General features: G+C 48.6%; 9 protein-coding genes across 9 annotated transcripts; 2 read left to right on the top strand and 7 right to left on the bottom strand.

Moving 5' to 3' along the window:
• Positions 1–26: 26 nt before the first annotated feature.
• On the bottom strand, positions 27–1,364 carry M438DRAFT_270572 (release factor; the record flags this gene model as incomplete). Its single annotated transcript, XM_029900400.1, has 2 exons — positions 27–1,219; positions 1,277–1,364. The coding sequence occupies 2 exons, from the start codon at positions 1,362–1,364 to the stop codon at positions 27–29; spliced, it is 1,281 nt and encodes a 426-aa protein (XP_029762077.1).
• Positions 1,365–7,832: 6,468 nt separating this feature from the next.
• Positions 7,833–9,751, bottom strand: M438DRAFT_396055 (oxalate decarboxylase, secreted). The gene is made up of 3 exons (XM_029909246.1): positions 9,159–9,751; positions 8,930–9,108; positions 7,833–8,876 (listed from the first exon to the last, which is right to left on the bottom strand). The coding sequence occupies exons 1-3, from the start codon at positions 9,579–9,581 to the stop codon at positions 7,961–7,963; spliced, it is 1,518 nt and encodes a 505-aa protein (XP_029762078.1). The 5' UTR covers positions 9,582–9,751; the 3' UTR covers positions 7,833–7,960.
• An 836-nt stretch (positions 9,752–10,587) lies between these two features.
• M438DRAFT_315945 (inositol monophosphatase) lies at positions 10,588–11,851 on the bottom strand (the record flags this gene model as incomplete). The annotated part of the gene is made up of 4 exons (XM_029902675.1): positions 11,636–11,851; positions 11,467–11,518; positions 10,961–11,413; positions 10,588–10,900 (listed from the first exon to the last, which is right to left on the bottom strand). Exons 1-4 carry the CDS (start codon positions 11,829–11,831, stop codon positions 10,588–10,590), a joined length of 1,014 nt encoding a protein of 337 aa, XP_029762079.1. The 5' UTR covers positions 11,832–11,851.
• A 130-nt stretch (positions 11,852–11,981) lies between these two features.
• On the bottom strand, positions 11,982–13,293 carry M438DRAFT_344321 (uncharacterized protein). The gene has a single exon (XM_029905194.1). The coding sequence runs from the start codon at positions 12,935–12,937 to the stop codon at positions 12,212–12,214; it is 726 nt and encodes a 241-aa protein (XP_029762080.1). The 5' UTR covers positions 12,938–13,293; the 3' UTR covers positions 11,982–12,211.
• A 334-nt stretch (positions 13,294–13,627) lies between these two features.
• M438DRAFT_270621 (uncharacterized protein) lies at positions 13,628–13,879 on the top strand (the record flags this gene model as incomplete). Its single annotated transcript, XM_029900404.1, has 2 exons — positions 13,628–13,780; positions 13,832–13,879. Coding segments are annotated over 2 exons (201 nt in total), but the record flags the coding sequence as incomplete, so codon positions are not given.
• Positions 13,850–14,658, bottom strand: M438DRAFT_364077 (uncharacterized protein; the record flags this gene model as incomplete). The annotated part of the gene is made up of 2 exons (XM_029907698.1): positions 13,850–14,543; positions 14,593–14,658. The coding sequence occupies 2 exons, from the start codon at positions 14,656–14,658 to the stop codon at positions 14,205–14,207; spliced, it is 405 nt and encodes a 134-aa protein (XP_029762082.1). The 3' UTR covers positions 13,850–14,204.
• A 2,710-nt stretch (positions 14,659–17,368) lies between these two features.
• Positions 17,369–18,725, bottom strand: M438DRAFT_344326 (xylose isomerase-like protein). The gene has a single exon (XM_029905195.1). The coding sequence runs from the start codon at positions 18,498–18,500 to the stop codon at positions 17,469–17,471; it is 1,032 nt and encodes a 343-aa protein (XP_029762083.1). The 5' UTR covers positions 18,501–18,725; the 3' UTR covers positions 17,369–17,468.
• A 753-nt stretch (positions 18,726–19,478) lies between these two features.
• Positions 19,479–21,553, bottom strand: M438DRAFT_364079 (quinate permease). Its single transcript, XM_029907699.1, has 3 exons — positions 20,792–21,553; positions 19,946–20,740; positions 19,479–19,891 (listed from the first exon to the last, which is right to left on the bottom strand). The coding sequence occupies exons 1-3, from the start codon at positions 21,323–21,325 to the stop codon at positions 19,580–19,582; spliced, it is 1,641 nt and encodes a 546-aa protein (XP_029762084.1). The 5' UTR covers positions 21,326–21,553; the 3' UTR covers positions 19,479–19,579.
• Positions 21,554–22,122: 569 nt separating this feature from the next.
• On the top strand, positions 22,123–23,515 carry M438DRAFT_344328 (shikimate/quinate 5-dehydrogenase). Its single transcript, XM_029905196.1, has 2 exons — positions 22,123–22,573; positions 22,673–23,515. The coding sequence occupies exons 1-2, from the start codon at positions 22,357–22,359 to the stop codon at positions 23,398–23,400; spliced, it is 945 nt and encodes a 314-aa protein (XP_029762085.1). The 5' UTR covers positions 22,123–22,356; the 3' UTR covers positions 23,401–23,515.
• The last annotated feature ends 1,174 nt before the right edge of the window (positions 23,516–24,689 follow it).

The raw sequence follows: 24,689 nt of genomic DNA on the forward strand, positions 1-24,689 counted from the left end.
TACAGTAAGAGGAGCTATAATACATTTCAAGCGTCCTTTTTAGCAGCCAGCTCATCTTCGGCAGCCAGGCCCAGCACCTCTTGCTCACTGAGCCATCCCCTGACACTCTCCATAACACGCTCGAGTTCAATGCCTCCTTCTAGGACATCATCCAAGTCGTGTACACTAATGCCGCTGCGGTGGTCTGTCACTCTCTGTTGGCCCCAGTTGTATGTCCTGATCTTGTTTTCTCTGCCCATCTTTGCAACACCGACCACACTGCGGCGCAATGCAATCAATTCTTCTTCTCTTTGTTCACGCCTTGACTGGGCGATTCTGCTTCTGAGCAGCCTCCATGCTTTTTCTCTGTTCTTTGGTTGTGACCGCGAGTCCTGGCAAGCAGCGACGGTGCCGGTTGGCAAATGGGTCAATCGGATAGCACTGTCTGTTGTGTTGACGTGTTGTCCACCTGCTCCTCTTGCACGCATGACATCGGTACGGACATCTTTGGGGTCGACGTAGTAATCACTATTCGGGTCGTCGAAGCTGTTTTCTCCCAATTCTGCCGAGGGGTCTTCGGGGAAGGATGGGAGTACGAGGACGGATGCGGCGCTTGTGTGTGTGCGTCCTTTGCTTTCTGTCGCGGGCACGCGCTGGACTCTGTGCACTCCTGCCTCGCATCTCAACATGCCATATGCGCCAGTAGACTCGACTTCGAGCACCGCTTCTTGCAGTGGCGCGTCTGAGCCTCGTGGATCGCCATGGCCGTCGGCATCTTCGTACTGTAGCAGTGATGTTCGGAGGCCTAGACGATTGCAGTATGAAGTGTACATGCGCAGCAAGTCACCAGCAAACAGTGCAGCCTCTCCTCCACCTGCTCCCGGCCTGATTTCGATCAGACAAGGCAATTCGGCGAACGGATGACGAGGCACGAGCGCAAGTTTGAGCTCATCAGAGGCTTTTGAGAACTCGTTCTGCGAGGACTCCAGATCTTCTTCTGCCAGTTCAACGAGATCCTTGTCTGTCTTCGGGTCGGATAGAAGTGTACGCAATTCTGACAAAGAATCGTTTGCCTTTTCCCACTCTTTCAATGCATTGTTGACGGAAGACAGTTGTCCCAACTTCTTGGCTGCTTTTGTATCGAAGTTTTCGGCGAGTTTTGCTGTAACTTCATCGTGTTCTTTTGCCATTGACCTAGCTCGTGAAAGCAGGGCAGTAGAAATGGCTCCATCAGCCGCTGCTGCTGTTGAACATTTAGTACGACCTTTTGAGGAATGCGATTGTTTTCTGCTCTCACCTGTGGTTTGCAGACGAATGCCTCGTAGCGACAAGGGCCGCGGTGTACGTCGCAGACATGTTGACAAAGTCCATATCGTTTGGCGCATGTCGACGAAAACTTGTCGACTGCTTGCCTTCTTGCTTCGGCGATTGATTTCACATGCTCCGGACCTCTTTCTTGGCAATGCTTTGCCCGTCACNACTAATATTATTCGAATGTACAGAATTAATAGAGGGTAAGAGAGTAAGAGAGAGAGAGGGAGAGAGAGATAGATGTAGTATTATGTAGAAGGTAGTATAGATATATAAGTAAACGAACCGCGAGGAACCTATAAAATCTATAGGTTCCTCGCGATTAATGTCCTTCTATAAAAAGAAAGCGCGCGCGGGGTAGGGTTAATAGAAAACGGGCAGGAAAATTAAGGCAGTAGTATAGAAGCACAAACTAAGGAAATAATCGACTTATATAATTAATTTAGGGGGGTTAGAAAGGTTGTTTAACGGCTAGAGGGATTAAGAAGAGCGTAAGACTAAGGCCTAAGGTATACGCTCCGCGAGCAACGCTAAGCCCTAAAGTAAGTGTTATAGTTTGTTTATTCACTCTAATCTAGCGTTAACTCTAACCTTCCTTTCTTTAGACTACTACTTCTCTCTTAACTACTACCTCCTCTCTTCTCTTTATTACCTACTCCCTAGCGCGTAGCTGCCGTTATCTCGACGACGGAGATCGCCTTCTCTATCGCATTCGTAACTCGAAATCATATCTATAATAAGATAGTCGCGCGTTAGGGGAGATCTTAGGGCAGTATCTACTAGGTTTGTTCGTCCTTATCCTTAACTTTCCTCTATCATTGCTAACTCTATTTAATAGGGCACCCGTACCGGCCCTCGATTGCGATGTCCTATACCTAGTATAGCTCCTACTATGCTAGGCACCGGCCCTCGATCGCGATGTCCTAGTCGGATACCCCTATTTATATGCACCGTAGAGCGAGTCGCTTACATGCCTCCTAGAGTAACTCGCTCTATAGCTACTACAAATAGGGAGGGATACACCCTAGCCTTAACGATCTCTCTAGTTCTTAGGAGGTTTGTTACTCTATCTCCTATCTTCTTCCTCTAGCTAACATGTTTCGTAGGGTCTAGCACTTTAGCTCTTAATTGCCGGAGGCGTCCTAGTCTACAACTTAGACTAGACTAGACGTCTCCTACCGCCGCATTAAGGAGCTTAAAAGCTAATACCCTCCTAAGGACTAAAGATGTCGCGAACAGGGCTAAGAGATCGTATGTTACGCGCTCCTCTAATGCTTATCTAGAACATCTACTAACCTTTAATGCAGGTATATATAAGCCTCCTCGTTAATAAGGAGCTATCGTCCGTGTCCGTCGTCGTAATCTAATAACGGCGACACGGACGATAACTATCTCTCGGCCCCTAGTCCCTATAGTCGCCGTATCCTCCGCTATTGCTAGGCATAGATCTCTAAGTCGTTCCGAGGAGTTAGAGATCTATGCCTAGTAATAGTAATAACAGAGCAGGAGTAAGTAGAGACCGAGGCCGCTAATAGGGCCGAAACTAGGTTAATAGCTAAGGCTAGAGGTGTATGTTGTCGCTTTATATCCCTTCCTTATTCTTTCGCATACTAACTGTTACATCTAGGGCCCTCCTTCTCCTATCGACGCTGCTACTAATGTAGCTAACGCCGCTACTCTTAACGAGATTATAAGAAAGCCTACGAAGAAGCCGAGTTCTTAAGGCGTCGAAGTTCTGTCCTCGAGATTATCGTTAAAGCTAACGTAAGAGACGTATTCCCTCCTATTACTAGAATGCTTAATAGCATCTACTCTCCTTAGCCTCATTAAAGCAGTGTGTCCGCTTAATAGCATCTACTCTCCTTAACCTCATTAAAGCGGTATGTCCGCTTAAGCCCTCCTCGACAGCGACTTCTCTTCTATCCGGAAGAGGATGTTATTAAGCCTATTAGAAAGGGCCGCGCCATTAGCTAGTAAGAGAGAGAGGAAGGGGTAAAGGGCAAGAAGGAGGAAGGGGTAATAGTTAAGAAGATAACACCGACTACGTAATACGATAGGGCCTAGGGTCTCGCCATTAATGGAGGCAAACAGAACAAACACATTAATAGTTAAATGCTACTGTTATTATTGCAGATTTAGACGATTCAGACGTTATAGTAACTATAATAATAATGTTAGTAATAATAAAAAGGGAGTCTAAATCTTCGAGTTATAATTTCGTACGTAACGTCGTATCGTTAAACTCGAGGCGACGCATGCCGAGCTTGCGGTTTTTTTTATTTCCTTTCTAACCTGTAGAATCTATAGGCCGGAAGATTAAGTAAAACTAACCTATAGAATCGATAGGCCGACAAAAAGGGGGTTAGAGGCTTCGAGGTGCGATTTTCTATCTTAAGTTTTGATTTTGTATGTAACGTTATATTAGTTAAACTTAAGGCCACGCACGCGGAGCTACTAGACGACGGTCACATTCTGCTCTGTTTTTTAACCTACTAAATCTATAGGCCAGGAAATCAGGTATAATCAACCTATAGAATCTTTAACTTAGAAAATCGAGCAAAGTCCTAAATAGAGCTTCTGCTTTTAGATAAGTAGACTACGATTTTCCCGCTTTATTAGAGGCAGCGACCGAAATAGATATACTTATGCCTTACGGCAGGCTAAACTAGCGTATAGCGGATTCGTAAAGCTATTCGCTAGTACGGTCGCGCGAGTCCTCCTACGAGTAGGAGGGGCGTACCGGCAAAGCGGATAGATTAGTAGTAAAGCGCTAAGGCTTATAACTATCGCGTAACATAGCGATGCTAGATCTCTAGACTTGTTAACCTATAGATTCTATAGGTCCGCAACCCCTAAGATGCAGGTTAGTTACGGCAATATCGGTCGTAGAGGCTCTAGCAAAGCGAGTAGATTAGTAGTAAAGCGCTAAGGCTTATAACTATCGCGTAGCATAGTAATGCTAGATCTCTAGACTTGTTAACCTATAGAATCTATAGGCCCTTTACGATGTTAGATTAATCTCTTCTAGTACATCCTAGTCGTCTATATTACGAAATCTATCGTCCCCCTCTTCTACTATAGTAACGTNTNCGGNAGTATCTAAAAGGGGATGTTAAAGTAGNAACTCGGCGTCTCCCTCGGCAAAAGGGGCATCTTAACGGATGCTACTACGGAGCTTACGAGCATTAAACTCTTTAATCTTTTTACTAAATGCCTCTACTCCGACCTGTAGAATGTCTAGCGACTTAAATTAAGAGCTAGTACGACTACGAGCTTTAGTATATCCCGATTTAAATAGCTTTAATGCTATAGCCTACATGTCTTGTAAGGCACTCTTCGGAGAGTGTTAGCTTATAGTCGTCTTACTAAATATCGCCTCATATCGGGTACGGAGCTCGCTAGTATAGCTACTTATCGTAGCAAGATCTTTAAAGGTAGAGTAGAGGTCGTATGTTAAATTCTTTCGTAACTTCATATCCTCCTTATAGAAGTAATTAATATGCTCCATCGCTAGATCGATCGGTTTCTACGAGTTTAGAAGGCCTTTAAGGTTAACAAGACTTCCTATAAGGATAGCACGTTGTACATAAGGCTCTAATACTGCATCCGAAAGCAGCTAGTTAAGATAAAGCATCTTATGACCGTACTTGTATTAACTAGCACCGAAAAACATGGCCGATAGGCGAGGCATAAGACGACGTAGTGTTCTAATATCTCCGTGTTTAATAGTAGTCTTAAGCGTNTAGAACGTCTCTACTTCTTAGAGGTAGCGACATATGCTCTAAAACTCCTTATCGTAAGGTGCTTNNGACGCCGACGACTAAGCATCGAGAGTAAAGGCCTTAAGCCGGATCTCCTCTATAATCTCGTTAAATTCTAGTAGAGATAGCGTACTAATAGCCTTATTAAAGGCGTTCTTGTTATTAACGACTCCTATTAGAAGCATGCTACGGGCGTAAAGGCTATCGTACTATAGTGTAGTAATGCGAGCATTAAATCCATATAGGATAAGAGGCTCGAACTAGTAATACTTTGCACTGTCTTTAGCGAGGCCCTTCTAGTCCTATTCTTTAATGTCGTAGAGTAAGGTGCAGTAGGCATCGTCGCCTAGTTTATCGCTAGAGAAATGGGTACGAATAATTAGATAGACTATGGCCTATAGTACGTGAAACTAGCTAATACTAGGCATAAGTTGTTTACGACGGTTAAAAGCTAGACGAGACTCTGCTAATCTGCCCTATATAGAGCGGATGTGTTAAGCCGTAAGTTAATTACTATATATAGGCTATAAGCGAGTAGAGAAGCAATTATCCTATCTATCGTATCCGAGTTTCTTAAGCTAGATAGACTTATATACTATAATGGTCCCCTTAATAGTGCCCTCGTTATAAAATGCTGCTCTAAGCTACTTAAGTTTAGTCCTTACTAGTAGGAGACGGTCTATAAAGGGGAAGGATAGCATCTAAGTGCAGCCTATAGTTTCTGTAGGTGTTACTATAGGCTTAGGGGCAGGCGAGGATTAAGCTTATGTAGCCGTAGATAAGGCTAGCTAACGGTAGGATAGAGAGCTTAATAAGTCGAACGAGGAATTAAACGACGAGTTAAGTAATAATACCGGTATTAAGGGTACTATGACCGAGTCTATAGAAAGTACAGGCCGTAAGACGGCCGGAATGCTTATTACTCTTCTCTACGAGCGCCGTAAGGTTAAAGAAGGGGGTAGCATCGAAGCCGGTGTTAGTAGAACTCTCTCGCTTCCGCTAGAGCCTATAGAATCTATAGGTTAAGAACCATTAGGTATTTAAGGGGAAGAGGCTATAGGATAGTAGGGTGTGTTTAATAGCGGGGCTATTAAAGCTAGCGTTAGCGGCTAGAAAGTGGCAGTATTGCAACCTATAGAATCTATAGGCTAGGTAGAAGCTAAAACGCGGGAGGCCGATGTTAGCGTAGTAGGAACTTAAGGTACGGAAAGGGCGACCGCNGTACTAAGAGCTAGGCTCGGCGAGCTACGCGGAGCNGTAGGGCGCTTAGGAACCGACGTCGTTTAGCCTATAGATTCTATAGGTCGCTTTAGACGAGGAAATATATTGCCTATCGCCTTAGGGTAGACCGACTTAACTGCTTATATAATAAAATGGCNAATATAGGACCGTTATACCTTAGAGTAGGAGTAGTAGAAAGGCGTTAAGCGAAAGGGATATTAACGCCTACCGCTTAAATCGGCGGTTAGAGTAACTAGTTATATCGAGCGAGAAATTGCAAGATATGTTAGATAGTGCACGTCGTTAGCTATATAGCTACGCTCTAAATGAACCTATAGAATCTATAGGCTATAAAGTTAGTCCGAAGTTCGAGTTTGCTATGCTTAGTAAGCACTAACATTCTAAAAACGGCAAAGTAGTAGCTAAATTAAGTCTCTCGACGTCACTCTAAAGTGTAGGGATATTAAAAGCCTATTAATTTAAATAGCCTGCAGATTCTACAGGTTGATTAAACCATTTTTTCTAGCCTGTAGAATCTATAGACTATTCAAATTGATATAGAAGACATGTTTATTAGTCTACGAGTTACGTCTCTAACATCACTCTAAAACGTAGGGATATTAAAAGCCCATTAATTTAAATAGCCTATAGTTTCTATAGGTTGATAAAACTGGTTTAATTAACCTGTAGAACCTATAGGCTATTTAAATTGATATAGAAGACGTGTTTATTAGCATACGAGTCACGAAAAGATAGAGATGTTTTTTTAATGTGTTTTATTGCTACTTGTACATCATAAAAAAAAAAAACCGCCCTACCCCCCTTAGTCCTTATAGGCGATATTCTAGTGCATGCAAGGAGCATAGCTACTACCGTTTGCTCCGATCGAGTAAGGAATTAAGTCCCTAGCGCCATTATCGTAGAGCTATAAGTAGTCCTAGTTATTATTACGACAATTGCGGTAGGGAATGACCCTACGTTTACCGGCGTCGGTCTCTATAATAATGCTAACGCGGGACTAACGTCTCGCCGTAGCTCGCTAACTAGTGCTACCTCCTAAGAGGCGTAATAAGTCCTAGGCAGAGTTTCTGTCCTAGTACACCCCCGTGTACCGGGCTTCGTATAGCTCCGTATACTAACGCGAATTGCCGAGTAGCATCGGCGTAGGCAAACGCTACTTAGGCGTAACGCGGTTAGGATAGTAGCGACGAAGTCTCCGCCTATATNATAGAATCTATAGGTTAAGAAGTTTCGGGAAATCGATTTATAAATTGGTAAAAATGTGGTGCGAGAGCGTAGTGTTAGAATGTAGGAAATAGAGGGTCGAATTTCTAAAGGCCTTCCACCAAAATCGTGACATTAAGTCCTTAGACGCTCGAACGAGTTCTTACACCTTGCGCTAAAGCGAAGCTCTAATTGGCCTGTAGAATTTACAGGTGTAAAATACGACGCTACGAAGTAGTTCCCGCTCTGCCAAGTCTCGTTCGAGCTTCTGATTAATGAGATAAGACACTCACCATGATCTCGATCTTCACAAACATGATGAGCATGGCTCGAACACTCTTTACAGTCACGGCGAAGGGTGTGTACATCTTCAACTAGCCATCAGGGCATTGCATATTATGGCTCATCTGCAATTGTTTGTGTCGGACAGATCTACTGTCGTCCGATCGCTTTCCAGCCATTATCTACTCAGCCTCAGAGGTGAAGTTGGTCTGACTCAAGTCCGTATCTCCAGGCAAGATGAAAGGCTTAATCTTAGGCAGACGGTTAAGTGTATCTTCACTGAAGCCAAGATGTTCCTTCACGACCTGCTTAGGTGTCAAGCCCAACCATTGAGCAACACTGATATCATTGTAGATCGGCGCCTGCAAGACTTCCAAGTAGACCAAGTCTTCAGTGCCAGTGTTCTCCAGATAGTGGGCAGTGACTACAGGGACGTAGCCAACATCACCAGCCTGGAAGTCGAAAGTTCGTGATGACTGTGGTGCTTGGAACACGGTCAGACGGCCTTGACCGCTGATGATAAAGTCCCACTCGTCGGACGTGGTGTGCCAGTGGAGCTCACGCATGGCACCGGGCTTGATCGTGAAGAGACCGACGGCGAAGTCGAATGCGGCGGGGAAGGTTTGGGTGTCAATGATCTTTACGCTGCCGCCCTGGACTTCATAAGGCTTCTGCTCGGAGAAGTGGTATGTGTAAGATTTGTCGTTAGGGATGACACCAGCAGGACCGGTGATGTTGTTGAGGGGGTCAGATACGTTTGTTGGAGGAGCTGTGCCATTGAAGATGTACAGCTGATCCTGAGGAATATGGTCGAGGGCGGAGATATCGACACGGAGGTCCTTGGCCAAAACCGACTTGGGATTACGTGCGAAAAGCTCAGACAAGAGGAAGGTGTTGTCTTCACTGAAGCTACCCTCGTCAAAGACAAGGAGGAATTCGACACCAGATTCATGTGCCTGGATGCTATGAGGCACTCCGGCAGGGAAGAACCAGACATCGCCAGCTTGAAGGTCATCGGTCGTCGTCTCGCCGGCCTCATTGACGGCGTTAAGGCGAACGGAGCCGTTCAAGATGTATGACCACTCGTTGGCTTGGTGCCTAGAATTGCTCGTCAGCGGATGACCACGGATAGACATTGTCCGATGACATACCAGTGCAACTCTCTATATGCATAAGGCTCAAGATGCATATCAACTCCAGCCATGTTCTTGGCGATGGGCATCTGATTGACATTCTGCTGTCTCGCCCAGCCTGCGCCATTCAATCCATGTCTGTTGTGAGAAAGACCAAGGGGCCATTTGGCGTTTGAGACATCGCCTGCGTCGGTGCCCTAATCTCACAATTAGAAGGAGTCGAGAACAACAGATTATCCAAACTCACTGGGGGAATGAACAAATCTGGGTTCTGCTTCTCGACCTCTCTGTTCCTCGGTCCAGGATCGGTCGGCGACTTTCCTCCATTGCCACGAATGGGCTGTGGGTTTTCGACTTGCGAGAGATCGAGGTAGAATCCAGTGTCTGCATCCGCGGTTTGGAGAGGAAGCACAGAGTAAGCGCTAGATGGGACCACGGCGGGGTCGTTGAAGTTGACAACGTTGGTAGGGTTGGGACCTCTGAGTTCAGGCCCACCTCTTAGAGAACCAGAAGCACCTGCCGGTCCAAAAGGAGTGGCGGTGGGATTGTTGGTGTTGTCGAAGAATTGGACAGCAGATTCCTGGCGAGGCTTGACTCTGTTTGGAGCCGGAGCGGCGAGCACTGAGCTCAGCAGGCCTGAAGCCGCAAGGAGGGAGATTGCTCTTCGCATTTTAAGTGTCAATTGGGATACAATGAAGCTCTCGCCTCAAGCCCAGGCATCGTCCTCTAGTATATATATCAGTAGCACCAGCATACCCCGCGGACTCGGTTACGAGCTCTGTAAACACACATCATCGTTCTGACCTTGCGTAACCATTCGCGAGGATAAATGAAAGCTAGACTATGACCGGGTGTGACGGACAAAGGTGACGAATTGGGAGACTGGCGGCACCTTCCTGCTGTTCCAATTGGCCGTTGGAGACTACCGGCACTTGGGTTTGAATCAACCGTTCGAGGTTGGTTTGTGACATGGTGCGGAGAGGTTATCCGAGCCTGATTATCTCTTTGTGGCATGTGAGCCGTACCTTGATGCTTCTGGTAGACCTTCGAACCTTTGGCTCAAGATATGAATCGATTCTAGAGTCGCCATGCCCATACCGCGATGTTTGCGATATTCAAGAAGAGGGTCGAGTATGCAGGAAACCTTGGACATAGCAGCAGATCGAGTCGTCGTATGCATCACACCTAGCTTCATGTATATCAATTAATCGCAGGCCGCCGGTGTTCTCTCCAAGCGACAGAAAGATAGGTACAGCAATACCTGTCAAGAACTCTTCGAGGATAGCACGGCCAATCTGCAGGAGAAACAACGGTCTCCGCACGAAAAGGTGTCGTCATGAGTTCCCCAAACTTCTCCTCAATTTCATCAAAAACCACGGCTAAGCTTTTGCCAACACATCCTTATTCGTCTACTCTATTTGTCTGCGGATGAGTCGGCAGTCCATCTGATGAAAAAGGCCGCGTAGCAGTGGTATGATTCTTGATTTGTGATATTGCATCGATTTGATATTACATGGATGCAAGAGTTTCGTCCGTAAACATGCTAGATGGGCTGGAGATCTGCCTCGGTGGATAGAATGTTGGCACGCTGCTGGAGGTTCGAGACGGTAATTTATGCTAAATGCTCTGTTATATGCATGCTCCCTATATACAAAATGTGAGGCTTCTTTGTAAACCTATGCGCCCGGTCTTGAGTACTCCAGATGTCTGACTCTCTTCCAAACCTCTCTCACTACTCTTTCTTGACTCTGTCTTCCTGTCTCTGTTGCCGAGGGTCCAGCAGGGCGGATGGCAAGGTAAAGTCTGCTTCCTAGCCTCACATCTTCTATCTGCGCAGTCTCGATATCTTGCGGTGGGTTGGCTGTTGTGACCAGACCTCCTGCCTCCTCCAACAGACAGATTCCAGCCGCTACATCCCACTCCCAGCATCCGCCTTCCCACCAGATGTCGAAAGAGCCCATGGCCACATATGCCAAATCTAGTGTTGCACTGTTGCGCTAAAGTCAGTAAACTGTCACAGAAAGGGTAGAGGATGGAGCAAAGACATACCTTCCAAGACTCCTCACACCATGCACCATACCACCTTTACCTCCCCTTCCTCCGATTTCTCCAGCCATGTTCAAAAAGCTCTCAATCTTCCTATACAGATTTCCATCCGCCACATCCCTTCTATCCTTGCCCCACTCACATGAAAACACACATCCCTTAGGCGCTTGCTCCGGCATCGGCGGCACCGGATTCCTGATCAATGGCAAACGTCTAGTCTCATTGAGGAAAGCACCTTGACCTTTGCAGGCGGAGAAGATTTGATTGAGGAAAGGAGCGTAGATGACGCCAATGGTCGGTTTGTTGTCGAGGATGAAGGCGATGGAGACGCAGAACATGGGGAAGAGGTGGGTGTAGTTTACTGTGCCGTCGAGAGGGTCCACGCACCAGGTCGGAGCGGAGGTGATGAGATAGTCTTTTGACGAGCCTTTGGAGTATGTTTCCTCGCCGATGAATCTGTGTTTGATTAGTCAACTGCGAGAGTTCTGGGATTGCGTGGTTACGCGTACTTATGGCTGGGATATGTTTTTGTGATCTGTTCCTTGACGAATGCTTCGACATCTATGATAATATGGTCAGTGATGCTCTTAGAAGATAGTTATATCTTTCTTCAGTCGAATCAGTGGTTTCCAGAGAGAGAAAGATCAGAAGATACTGAAATGAGAGGAGATGACAAACCTTCATCAGTCTGAGTGACAATATCCACAGAACTATCCTTCTCAACTTGCACCTGTGCTACTGCACCCGGAGTTGTGTCATCGCCGCATCGTGCCTCCACGCCGTCCATCAACATCTTGCCCGCATCTTTCGCCAACTGCACCGCGAAATCATAGATCTCCTTGAGATGCTCTGGAGTAAACTGCGTATCTGACATGGTCGTAATTGCACCGATAGTTCAAAAAAGAAGACAAGAGTCACAATCGAGGAAAGGTGATAACCAGATGATGCCAAGAATATCTCCACAGAGGCCGGCTCGCCCCCGAGATCAGGGCCGTCATCCGTCTGGGAGAATTGTGGAGCGATGGGGATAGGAAAACAGAAGAATTTATTGTTGATCATGTCTATTCAACATCTGAATAGAGGATGTAACAAGCGAGAGAAAGCCTGATGGGTATAGTAAAAACAATGCCAAAACCCCTTTCCGTGCCATGCCCGTCATACCCAAAACCCGAAAGCCCAGCGCCTCGCTATGCCGTCAAATGGAAATGCAGTGTCAAAAGTAACGTAAAACAGTATAAAAGGTCGTAGCAGAAGCTATCTGCGTTCGTGAGTATTGGCAACATAGCCAGGAAGGTCGCCACGTTCGGGGTCGGCTTCGTTGGTTATGGTTGTAGGATTTGCAGCGCTCGAGGTTGGAACTGTCATACTTGAAGAGCCTCTGACGGGTGCGACGACGGCTTCGGTATAGTCCGGAGGCTTGAGGCCAGTGTGCTCTCTGCCGAGAGTCGGACGAGGAACAGCTGGAGTGGTTGCGTCGTTCTGAGGAGCAGGCTGGCCAGTCTCGAGTACGGTGTCGTTGTCGTCTGGGGCGGGTTTGTAAGCGGGAGGAGCTTCACCAGCTTCGTTCAGACCCTCCTCTTCTCTACGACGGCGCCAGGGAGCCAAGCCGATTCCTGCTCTTGCACTGAGGGGCTGACCGCGAGGAGTGGGACCGCTCGAATAGTCACGAGACAGAGCACCCCAACCCCAGCCTCTGTTGGCACGCAAGCCCTGGTCTTCGATGTCACGCGACAGGGCCAATTGGCGTGAGACGCTGGCACGGTAGATGATGCGTTTCTTGCGACGATAGAAGACGCAGCCTCCAACAAGTGCAATGACGATGACGACAGCGACAAAAGCAAAGTAGTTTTGGTATAAGTCTCCGAAGCTTCTGTCATCAGATTGAGAGGATGTGTAGGAGGAGTCGGGGACAGAGTTGGCGGTCGGCGTGCTGTATGCGTCCGAAGTGACGGGAGCCCAGGCGCTGGTGGTGGTGGCCATGACGTAGACGAGCCGGTGTGTGTATCGAGGTCGAGGGCCGTCACAGCGAGAGGGCGGCGGCGCTCATGAAAGAAGTAATATGTGCTGCGAGATTCAGCGAGCGAAGGCTTGGAGGGACTCGAGTTGGGCGGCGCGGATAATTCGGAAGTCGAAGAATGCTCGATGGCTGGAGGCGCCTTGCAGTCGGGAATAGTGGGTAGGCTCGGCGTGAAGAATTGGCTGTGATGAAAGTGCAAAGCGTTCTTTGTGAACTGTACGCTATGCAGAGAAGAGAAAAGCAGGCGAGAGGACGGGTGATGCAGAATGGACCGTCTTGCAAGGACGAAGGCAGAGGCGAGAGCTCACAACTATCACATGCCAGTGCTGCCGTGCCTGCCGGACTTGCCGTCCGAGGAGCCTCGAAAGTCGAAAGAGCTTCCCTTGGCGCCATCATTGCCGATCCACCTGCCATCAAGGTTTCTTAACACCTGACAGAATCTGCCACATCGATCCAAACCCATCAAGATATCGAGGTGTTCATCGCGCTTTTACCCAAGCCATCTATCATCCTCCATCATGCCTCGCGCTACCGCTGGTAAGTCTTGTCGCATCGTTGTGCCTCGCGTCAAACATCGAAAGCCGTCTCGATGAATCTGGGTGCCATCTCTTCCCAGCCTTGAACATGTCACGTCCGTATTGACACTGTGCAAAGGTACTCTGGTCCAGTGTGATCCTTCCATCAAAGCCATCATCAGTAAAATCAATGAGGAGCACGGCGGCATCTATATCTCTGAGGACATCGACGATGAGACCTGCTTGATCAACACCAAGAACTTGAAAGAGCTGCAGCAAAAGCTCAAAGATGTGAATACTACAACCTGAACCAATTTTGGCTGTATACTGACGACTTCACAGGCCCTGAAGGACACTGTTCGCGAGGCCGAGGACTCGAGCTCCGAGTAGGAAACGAGACGTGTTCACTGTTACGACCGCCATTACCCCGACCTGAATTATGGGATGAAGAAGCAAAAGATCCTGAGCACTGTGCAGTGTGAAGGTCCTGACTGAGGATGAAAATTCTTGGGCCGATGATTCTCCCAACGACAGAGGAACTATTAAATGATCAATCATGAGACAAACGCATACCATGTGGGTACTTCCAAGTATATCGTGCTCATCTCGTACTGACTACAGACAGTAAGCTAATTGACAGAAGCTTCGCAGCTTATTCCAAAAAGTCCAATTGTCACACCCAACCAAAAATATTATTCAAATCAAGATTCACCATCTACATGGTCTCTTTCTGCTCAGCACCATCCAAAGCAGCAATCCACTTCGGTCTTGTGGGGGCGAACAACTCGACGTTAGGCTTGCTCTCGTTAAGCACATCCTTGCCATCCAACACACCAGCCTTGACAATCTTCATGCCAGGGAAATTCTCGCCGTCACGGTAGAGAGTGGATCCACAGTCACCGCAGAAGTAGCTGGTGATCTTCTTTCCACTGTCGGCGGTCTTGGTGAAGGCCTTGGGGTTGCCAGTGACCTTGAAACCCTCGCCAGAGACGACATTGTTGACGCTGTATGCGCTGCCGCTGATCTTTTGGCAGTCGGTGCAGTGGCAGAGTGCCTATGCAAGTTTAGTTTCAACTCATACTCACGAATCGACGAGTCTTTACCTTGAGCGCGGGCTCTCCGCTGTAGGAGATGGAAACGTTTCCACAAAGACAAGTTCCGGAAGTCATGATGATAGTAATGTTGATGTCGGGTAGAGGCAAGGTTGAACAGTTGTTTGAGAGATAGTATTGAAGCTCGTTCTTGTAAGCGGGGTACAAACGTTACAACGTCTATCCTCAGGACCGAGGTGTTGCTCAGTGATGAGCGTCATTGTTTGGCCAAGACTTCTGGCCAGGTCATCGCAAGGTCAGAAGAACTCGACACGAGTCTTGCACACGGCCACCATCAATCACATCCACCTTAGTGCTGTGTATCGTATCGGACAGACGGACACATAAATTCTCGACACATAACACGTTGGCGTAAGGCGTCAGAGACAACCGATCGCCAACATACCTACTGCAGCACTGATCAGACTTTAAGGGCCGACATGCCATCCCAGGAAGCAATTAATCAACATATACTCGCATGGGACTGGCAAGCTCAGTACACAGCCCTACGTGGCACACGAGCTGCTTGATAAACAAACCCTGTCGCCTTTCACCATCGACATCGGAGCAACGAGAGAACAAAGTGACTGGACAGGACAGCGGCTTGTCAAGTCTTGAGAGGACAAGACCAGACGAAGTATCATGGACCTCGCTACTTTCTCTGACTGCTCTGCTCAGGTTCTAGAACCCGATTCGATCTCGTACGGCCGTGGACAGCGATCTGTGGGCACCCAGACTCTCTTTGCGCGACCTAGTGAGTCGCCTTCGCTAGCGGTTTCGAGGCTCAGCAGTAATGAAGCATAATCGTGCTTTATAGTCGATGACAGTCTGACCTTGCGGTTTCCTGTTCACTTGACACTCTGCCGCGTACATCACATTTATATCCACCGGTTGCGACACATGCCGCTAACTTGACCATAGTCTGTCGGCAGATCAAGTCCGACGTGTCTCTGTCTTCGCGCATACTAGAAAACTAGGCTCCAATTCCCGACAGACGATTGACGTGTCATACTGAAAAAGAAGACAGTGGCACAGCAATCAGAGAAGAAGTCTGGAGAGAAGTTCGGACTGCCTTTCAGCAAAACACTGGCCAAATCTATAGTCAGAGAACAGGGAGAACAGCAGTCAGGTCGGTGCATCTTCTTCGTTTCTCCGAGCCGTCGAACCTTGCATTTACGATATTGACAGAAACAGAAGACGCAGCTCTGGAGCCCGGAGCAATCGTGGGAGTCATTGGCCTGCTCATGTTCTGCCTTCCACGTCCCCTATCCTCTCCTCAGTCCACTTTCAAAATTCGATAACGTATATAGGCGCACCCGATTGTGTAGAGTCTGGCGTTCGGGCTGCATCAGCAAAACAAATGTTCTAGTGCGACCGAAAGTCCAAGTTGAAACTCTACAGCTACTTTCATATTTGGCCCACGAGCGAGCAAAAGAAAGACAGACAGGTGAGTGAATCTGCACCCAGAGTGGCAAACGCGCCGATCAAACCTAGAGAGATATCAGAAGCCTAGGAATTGTCAGTGCTTCACAGACCTTGTGGTTTGTATTGTCCATTAGTCCGGAAAGTGGTATGTCACGACTACTAGAAACCAGAGCACCCAAGCCAGAAAGCAGTAGACCACCTTCTTTGTCCAGAAGTATTGCTATGTACTGCATAGTGTAAAATCCAAATGCTACTAGCTGGACCATTGCAGGGACATCAAAGAATGGGAGTCGCACCCCGAATCTCGGTGTGGTGCAGGTGGAAGGAAGCGAGCTGCGGACACTCCTTCGTTACTGCCTTAGATACTCTCCAGCTCGCTCTTCACGAATCTGATGGGAACTTCCTTCTTATTGCCGCTGTGCAGCATTGCCTGTAAGTTCTTATTTGAAGCATTCCTTGATAGTGGAGGGATATGATGTGTTCAACAAAACTGGTGGAATATTGTGGAAGGACAACTGCCAGAGCAACTCAGGCAAGATTGAAACATAATGGAATACGTGATCTGCTCTTTCCTTGCATGCGTTTCTGCTCCGACCTTTACTGTACTAGTGATACGTACCAGATGTAAGCATTCAATCTTGTGGAAAATGAGCTGGGTGGGTGACTGGACTCCCTACTCCAGAAACAAGGAGAGGTTTCCAAAAGATGCCATCAAAATGTAAGAAATTCTTCGAAAAGGGTACAGCGTCAAGCGAGAGACCAAAAATGGCAGAGTTTCACTGGACAATCTTGAGACTTGGATTGGTTTGTGCATTTTGATGGATACAGACATGGCCACCATGGTGCCGAAGATGTGTTGGAATGACTTTTTGTAGTTGCAATTATGGTGTGATAGAAATAATCTACGCGCACTCGGGAGTACAAAAAGTCCATAGATAGAACGCTATGTGAGATGCAAAATCCAAGATCAGCAAGTCTGATGGATGTCTCGTCTTACCGTTCAGGAGCTAGAAGATGTTCTCTCGAGAAGAAAAGTAGCGAACGACCGCAGGTCTATAAGCCCTAAAACCGAACCACGGGCCCCAGGCTCACACTATTCTATATCTTGCAAAATGCTTTTGGTTCGTCGTTTTGAGGAGAGACGACTCTGCCCCTGGGATTCATCGACCTCCTTCGCGATGTCGAGCTTCTCTACATGATCCCAACCGTCGATACGGGGAGCGCGACAAAGCAGTGAATCGTTTTAGATGAAGTGTAATCACAGCTACGAGGTGCAGCTCACACCAGTTGGAGAGAAAGGGTAGAAGTAAAGAAGCAAGTAAGAGAATAGTAGGGAGGAATGTTATCCCTTGCATCTGCAGAAAGGTTGAATTGGTGTTGATAACTTTGAGATATCTAAGGTATGTACAAGTATGCAAGAACGCCTGGAATGTGATGATGCAGTTGATGGAAAGGATGTTACATTATGCCTTGACAGCAGACGAGCCAACACTGACAGCACTATCAGCAGCATGGCCGTTGAGCTCCAGATCGGCGACCATCTTCTCCCATGACTCGGCACCGCGACGAGCATGCTCGGCTGGTGTTTCCGGGCTGGGATCCGCCATGGAACGGTTGAATAGCTCGAAGCTCAACCATCCACTGTATCCCAAGTCGTGCAAGATGGCCTTCAAGATTTCGCGGACAGGCAGATAACCTCCACGGTCCTGTTCACCATAAAATAGTCGGCAGTTGCGAGACCATGACATACGGGCCGGTTGCTCAGGGTCGTAGAAGGGATGACCCTTGACCAAAGGCGAGGATAATCTTTCGGCATCTACTACTTGCACAAAGAAGAGCTTGTCAGGACGGACGAGTCTTGCTGCGATAGCGGTAGCAAGGTCGGCGTCTGCTGTTGGTCGCTTGCCAGAAGCCTGTGTGGGGTCTGCGTAGATGCGGCCAGCGATGTTGAATGTATCCAGGCATAATCCAAAATTTGGTCTGTCGACTTGAGACACGACTTCCCAGCTCTGCTCCCAGGTCGAACAATGTGTGCTCCAGCACAGGGCTTCGTAGGCAAAGCGGAGCGGAGGATCTTGAGCTGCGCCCAAATCGGCTGCTTCTTGGAGGTCGGCGACGATGACGGACATGTCGCTAGTGGTCTCTGATTCGGGCAAGAAGGAAGCAGGGATGGCGATCATGTCCGTCTCAAGAGCATGTGCAAGCTTGAACCATAACTTGAGATCTTCAATCCTCTCGGCGTGCTTTTGACGGTCGATGAGACCTTCGTAGTGCATGAATGGTTGGATGTTGATAATACTGAGATCTCTGGCCTTGCACATAGAGTGGATGTCTTCGGCGGCCTTTATTTGGTTCTCTGGTGTTTCACCTCCTGGGTACTTTTTGGCGTGATATACCAAGTCCTCATAGAAGATCTCGACGCCGGTGTAGCCATATTTCGCTGCCTGATCCAGCTTCGGTTCTAACTCATGAACCCATGCTCGTCCCAAGGACATTGTGGAGATACCGAATTGATGTGTCATGATTGTGATACGAAAATTGGGTTGGAGTTCGATGGAGATACAAAAGCCGTGAAGGATGAGGTTGTAGAAATGTGTGGTAGAGCAGTGGATGTGGGGGAGAAAGTCGTAAGTAGCACCTGCCTTTGGAAACAAAAGAGACCACGAATATTTGCTCACGACTATAACGGTTGGGGGAGCTGCTTTCGCTTCTCAAGATTCAGCACAGGTAGAGAAATACCGAATCGACCATCCGAAGGGAAAAGGCTCCATCATGAGGTTGGCACCCCAAGATAAGCAAGCACGACGACGTACTTGGCTATCAGGAACCGGGCCGAATAGGGATTGAAACCGGCCTGGCACCGTCTTCTGGAAGCCGTGATGGTCAGCCGAAGCAACCCCCACGCTGGAGCCCCCTCTTCTTCTCCGTAAACCGCAATGTTTGACGCGGGTGCTTCGTGTAGATTGGTGGGCATAGGGCCGGCTTTCGCATTAACACACGGTAATTATAGGGCTTAGCATTGGCTACACGGTTCCGTACCCTCCGCATCCGTCAGACACCTCCGTACCCCCTCCGCATCCGAGCTGCGATGTCGTCCAGAATGCACGACATCCGTAAAGTATAAAGAACCTCGAGGTCTAGCGTGGAACGCACGTTGAGGTCACCAAAAGCTTCGAGGTTTGTTTGTGCGTCGCTTTACCACAGGTATAGCACTTGTCACTATTGATGATTGTTTTTTTGGTGGAGGTCGAGACTTTGATGAACGTAAATGCGAAAGGATGGTGGTGTACAAGATACAACATTATGATTTGATCATGTGCAATAGTAAACACTACTATTAGGTATGGTGTCAAGGAGCTCGCAATTGACCCAGTTGCTGCACTGGTGGTCGAATTCCATGTCCGATATGTGCATTGAATTATTTGCGATGAATAGGTGGAAGTGGCATGTGGAGGAGATGCGAAACGATTTAAGTTGGAAAGAAGGAGTTCTTGATATGAGAGGTCTGATTGACCTTGATATAAAACACAAACCGCTATGTACATTTCCCGTAACCAGTAAGACGTATAATCGTTTAGACAGCGCTGTCCTCGACGTGAGCAACCTTGCTCTTCTCGAGGCTCAAGCCAGCGCCCTCGGCATCCTCGCGGAATTCTTGCTCGGCTTCCTGGACCTCGAGCATGATGATGGCGTTGGCCTTGCGGCAAGGCTTGATCTCGAAGAGTCTATTCATTGATTCGAGAGGAACAGACTTGGTCTCGGGGATGAGGAACCAGACGAAGACGACAGAGAGCGACATCATGCCGGCGAAAAAGAAGTAAACACCGCAACCAGATTTGCCCATGTTGAGGAACATCTGAGAAGTGAATCTGGCGATGATGAAGTTCTGAGCTCATTGTTAGCATCTGTTTGGTGTCGAGAATTTTTCAAAGTTACTTACCCAGAACCAGTTACTCGCGGCAGCCATGGCTTGGCCAAGAGAACGAACGTTTTGCTCATACATCTCAGAGTTTATGACCCAAGGAGTACCATTCCACGAGGGAGTGTAAAAGGCACACCAGAGGTAGAAGAAGAAGATGGCAGCATAGCCACCCGAGGTGAGCGGCTTGGCAACAGCTGTCGAAGCTGCGGAAGTATCGACGAGAGGACTGGCAAGGTAGCCTCCAAGGATGGTCATACAGACAGCACCGCCAATAGCTCCAACGAGCAGCAAGTTACGACGGCCGAACTTATCGATCAAGAAGAACAGCCAGATAAGCGTAAAGACAGTCTTGACAACACCAAACAAGCCAGTAGTAAGGAACGAGGTGTTAGCGCCAACAATGCCGAGAGACTTGAAGACGGTAGGTGAGTAGTAGTTGATGGCGTTGATGCCAGAGCCGTTCTGGAAGATGAAAAGTGTGGTACCGAGGAACACGCGCCACTGGAGGCTTCGGCTCTTGAAAACTGCCTTGAAGGGGTCAAAGAAACCGAGACCGACTGTGGACTTCTGCTCCTCAAGAGCAGCTTCAATGAATGCGAGCTCCTCAACGATGTAAAAATTCTCGGCAGGGAGATTTCTGATCCAGAGCAAGTTCTTGAGACCCTGTTCTCTCTTGCCCTTAGAAAACAACCAACGAGGTGACTCTCGGAGCCAGATTGCACCGACAGCAAGCAGGCCACCGGGGATCAACTGCACGGCGAAAGGGATGAGCCATTGCTTATGGTTACTAGGGAGTGTAGTGCTGACGCCGTACTAGAAAAGGGTTAGCATTGTGCATTGCGTCAGGCCTTCACAATCACGTACGTTGATCCAGAAACCGACCAGACCACCAATCTGCCAGCCCAACTCGTAGATACCGACCAAACGACCTCTGACGGCAGGAGGAGCGATTTCTGAGATGTAGATGGGCACGACCATAGAGGCACCTCCTACAGCGAGACCAGTAAGAACTCTGCCAGCGTATATCGGACCGAGATCACCGTTGGCAGCCTTTAGCATGACACCAGCACCGACGAGGAAGACAACGCAGTAGACCCAGAGAGACTTTTGGCGACCGAGGTAGTGAGCGCTGATGTATGCACTAAGAGCGCCGAAAAAGGCGCCGGCTTGGTAGACTGAGACAATGTTCTCTTTGACAAAGGCAAGTTCGTGGGCGCTCATTTGCTTGAAGCCGAACTCCTTGACGAAAGAAGGAAGCGCAAGACTGGTTCCAATGAAGGCGGAATCATAACCAATCATGCATGAAGCGAACGAGGCGACGGCAGCGCAGGCATAGACGCGCCAGTTGTAGACCTCCTTAGGGGTAGGCCTGTCTTCAACGAGAGTGAGGAGACCCATGATTGCTTCGAGCAATGGGACAGGTTGAGATAGAGGGGGAAGGTCGTAACGGAGAGAAAAAGAAGAGAAGAAGATGGGGAAAGAGAGGACCTAATATACTAGAGGCCTGGGGCTAGGTGACAATCTGGGGACTCCGCGGGGTAGCCGAATAATTGAGTTGCCCCAATGCAGAGACCAGAAACGTGGAAGAATGAGATGGATGTGCGTGTTCCGAGACCTGGTTTGCTGATTTCTCGAGGCGAGCTCGAAGAATCAATCAATTTCTGCAAGGCCCCCACGCCGTTTCCAAGCCCAGACTTCCATATTCCCCAAAGCTGTGCCAAGCGGCATGGCTGACAATTGACTCGAAACCTTGTGCGGAGAGGCGGAGACACTTTTCCTCGTTCGAGGCCGATCTCGGGAAGTTCAGGTTCCCAAGACCACGGGAGACAGCAGCGGCAAGTCGTTGCCGCCTTCCTACGGATGCTCGTGGGCCGAAGGTACAAAGACCCCCTGCTTGTAAAGAATTGTGCTGTATAAGTATGGGCAAGATGATAGCAATGCGTCTTGCAGTGGTACCAGAAACAGATTTCTGGGGACATTAAGCTCCAGAGTTAATATTTTCCCGAATAGACAGACTCAAGATGGGTTCTGGTCCCTCAAATCAGCCTTCCTATGGAGTCAAGTAATCTTAGCAGCTGGTGAGCTGGTAAAAAGTGGGGGTTTCGTTGATCGAAGCCGATGGCTACGGCTACGGACCGGGAGTCGCCTGGTGTGTGACGTTGAGCGTCAACCGCACCTCCTCGAATCACAGCCAAGAACGACGTCCGTGAACGAGACGAACGACCCTCAAACCCACAGCCCACCCCATTTCCAGGACCCGACATTGCTTACCGTCGTCTGTAGCTCGCGGGGTAATTTGCTGACCAGATTGAAGGTGACGACTGGCAGATTTTCCAATAGCTTGAGGTATCCTCTGGAAGCTTTCGAAGTTTTCTGAACAAGCTGTTCATATTCCCATCTCCCCTCTCCAACAAGAATTAAACCACAAAATGGCCGCCCCTCAACGTGTCATCTCTTGCGAGACTCCTGCTCACGACCATGTCGAGCGCTGTGGCTATCTGTTTGGATGGCCCATCAACCATTCAATGTCGCCCTTGATGCACAAGACCATCTTCGGCGAGATTGGATGCGATTGGGAGCAATTCTTCCTGCCATCGACCGATATGTCCATGTTCCTCTCTTTGGTTCGCGAGGTCAAATTCTTTGGTGCGTCGTAAGCTCCGTAAAAGAGTAATTCCGACCGAATTGCTTGGGAGATTCCTAACGATATTGAACTTGAATCTGACTTACTATGCAACGATAAAGGCGCCGCCGTTACCATGCCCCACAAGGTGGCTATCATGAAGTACGTGGACGAGCTCACACAAGAAGGCCGTGAGGTTGGTGCAGTCAACACACTCTACCTCCGCAAGAACGGCGACAAAACTATCCTCGTTGGCACAAACACAGACGTCATTGGCATCCGCGAGGCCTTTTACCAAAACATCTCGAATCCCGATGAGGTATTCCACGGCCGGCCAGGTATGGTCATTGGTGGAGGTGGTGCCGCTCGCAGTGCCGTTTACGCTTTGAAGAAGTTCATGAAGTGCAGCAAGGTGTACATCGTCAACCGCGACAAGGCTGAGGTTGACGCTGTCGTATCGTGGTGTTCGGAGCAAGGTTACGGCGACGGTGTCATGCACGCCGCAACCGTAGAGCAAGCACAAGAGCTCGAAGGTCCAGGTGCCATCGTCTCCTGCGTTCCTGACTTCCCTCCCGTCACCGAAGCCGAACAGACCGCTCGCAAGGTCATGGAGGTGTTCCTTGCAAAGCCTCACAAGGGTGCCATCCTAGAGATGTGCTATCACCCCAACCCCTGGACTCAGATCGCCGAGATCTCGCAGAATGCTGGCTGGAACGTCATTTTGGGAACAGAGGCCATGATTTATCAAGGTCTTGAGCAGTCAATGTACTGGACTGGAAAGACCTTGGATCAGTTGCCTGTCGCAAAGGTTAAGGAGGTTATTGCCGCGCAGCTGAAGAGTGGTCATTGATGGAGATGAGGCCGGATCCAGTCGATGTTCGAGGAGATAGATGTCTGTCGGGAAGACAAAATTCATGTAAATACCATATCTACGACAATACCACTACAGAGTATTTTTGAACACAATTTGACTACCTGGTGGATGAAGATGTTGGGAGCCTGGCGAACATGACCCGGAGAGTGCGACAGCGCATAGCAGAACGGACATGGCTCCTGGATAGTAGCAAATAGCGGCTATCCCAATGTGATAGAGCTTTATTTCGGAGACGTTCAGAGACCATCCGATCTCGCATGCATTAAATTCGCATGTCGTGGCGGATGTCCCACGGGGTAATCGAGATGAGCAACCCATCGCGATGCGACGGAGCCTCCAAGAATCAACCCACCTTGGCCGAATAATGATGTGATACGACACAAGACGCTAGTGGCAGATGATGGATCAAAACAACGATCAACAATGCATTGATTGCATAGCCATCCTCAAGCAGAGAGTCAGCGTCGCCGCACTTTGATGCCGGTCCCCGTTGCCGTGGCTTTCGGGTGGTCAGGTCGGCATTGTGTGGTACCTACGGTGACCACGAATCTCCGCAACTCATCAAGCGCGATCAGAACTCTGATGCAGGTCTCGGACGTTCCAGGGAGGATGAGCATGTGCTTCTTCTCATCGGAAGCGGATGCAGATGCAATTCTAGACGGAGATGAGCAACAGCGGTCCTGATCCGGGTCGAAATCTAGGCTTGTGACTCGCTGATGTTGTCCTCGTTCGGATGTTGCTTATCACCCCTCATCTGTTCTGGTCTCCTGACCTCAGCCCTCGTTTACTCCGTCCAATAGGATCACCTCTTTTGTGAGAAAGCTTTGACGAGATTGATCCTCGCGAAGGGGTGCTGGGCACCTGGATCGAGGGCAAGGTTCAAGCGGTAACAAGATCCGACAGAGGCAGGAACAGTAGAAGGGTACGGTCCGGCGTGAATGAGTTGAACGGACAGGAGCCGGGGTGGCAGCGTTCGAGTCCTTGTCTGGGCTTGATATCCCACGGTCCCCCATCGTCATGTCATCCTTGCTGATCTCCACAGCGTCCAGACTACCGTCCGGACTTTGGTGACATCCCGCATGCAAGTTGCTGATTCCAGACCTTTCTGTCAGTCTAGGGGACTTCTTAGTCTGATGTGTTCTGGTGATGACCGTCTTGCGACATAGGTGCACAGCTTTATGGAATCGATCTTGATGGCCGCGGACAAGGCAGCACATACAATAAGGATACTCCGAGAGGTCGACCACTCTTCCATAGTCTGGATC

The sequence above is a fragment of the Aureobasidium pullulans genome, assembly GCF_000721785.1.
Source record: "Aureobasidium pullulans EXF-150 unplaced genomic scaffold scaffold_6, whole genome shotgun sequence".
Taxonomy (NCBI): domain Eukaryota; kingdom Fungi; phylum Ascomycota; class Dothideomycetes; order Dothideales; family Saccotheciaceae; genus Aureobasidium; species Aureobasidium pullulans.

What these genes read in the sequence shown, in the direction of transcription:
- M438DRAFT_344321 (XM_029905194.1), bottom strand. Translation starts at nt 12,937, where the DNA reads ATGGCCACCACCACCAGCGCCTGGGCTCCCGTCACTTCGGACGCATAC.
- M438DRAFT_344326 (XM_029905195.1), bottom strand. Translation starts at nt 18,500, where the DNA reads ATGTCCTTGGGACGAGCATGGGTTCATGAGTTAGAACCGAAGCTGGAT.
- M438DRAFT_396055 (XM_029909246.1), bottom strand. Translation starts at nt 9,581, where the DNA reads ATGCGAAGAGCAATCTCCCTCCTTGCGGCTTCAGGCCTGCTGAGCTCA. An exon ending in CAGATTTGTTCATTCCCCCA is followed by an intron (nt 9,109 to 9,158) that starts GTGAGTTTGGAT and finishes TTGTGAGATTAG; the next exon opens with GGCACCGACGCAGGCGATGT. An exon ending in GCATATAGAGAGTTGCACTG is followed by an intron (nt 8,877 to 8,929) that starts GTATGTCATCGG and finishes GAGCAATTCTAG; the next exon opens with GCACCAAGCCAACGAGTGGT.
- M438DRAFT_344328 (XM_029905196.1), top strand. Translation starts at nt 22,357, where the DNA reads ATGGCCGCCCCTCAACGTGTCATCTCTTGCGAGACTCCTGCTCACGAC. An exon ending in TCGCGAGGTCAAATTCTTTG is followed by an intron (nt 22,574 to 22,672) that starts GTGCGTCGTAAG and finishes GCAACGATAAAG; the next exon opens with GCGCCGCCGTTACCATGCCC.
- M438DRAFT_364079 (XM_029907699.1), bottom strand. Translation starts at nt 21,325, where the DNA reads ATGGGTCTCCTCACTCTCGTTGAAGACAGGCCTACCCCTAAGGAGGTC. An exon ending in TGGTCGGTTTCTGGATCAAC is followed by an intron (nt 20,741 to 20,791) that starts GTACGTGATTGT and finishes ACCCTTTTCTAG; the next exon opens with TACGGCGTCAGCACTACACT. An exon ending in CCGCGAGTAACTGGTTCTGG is followed by an intron (nt 19,892 to 19,945) that starts GTAAGTAACTTT and finishes CAATGAGCTCAG; the next exon opens with AACTTCATCATCGCCAGATT.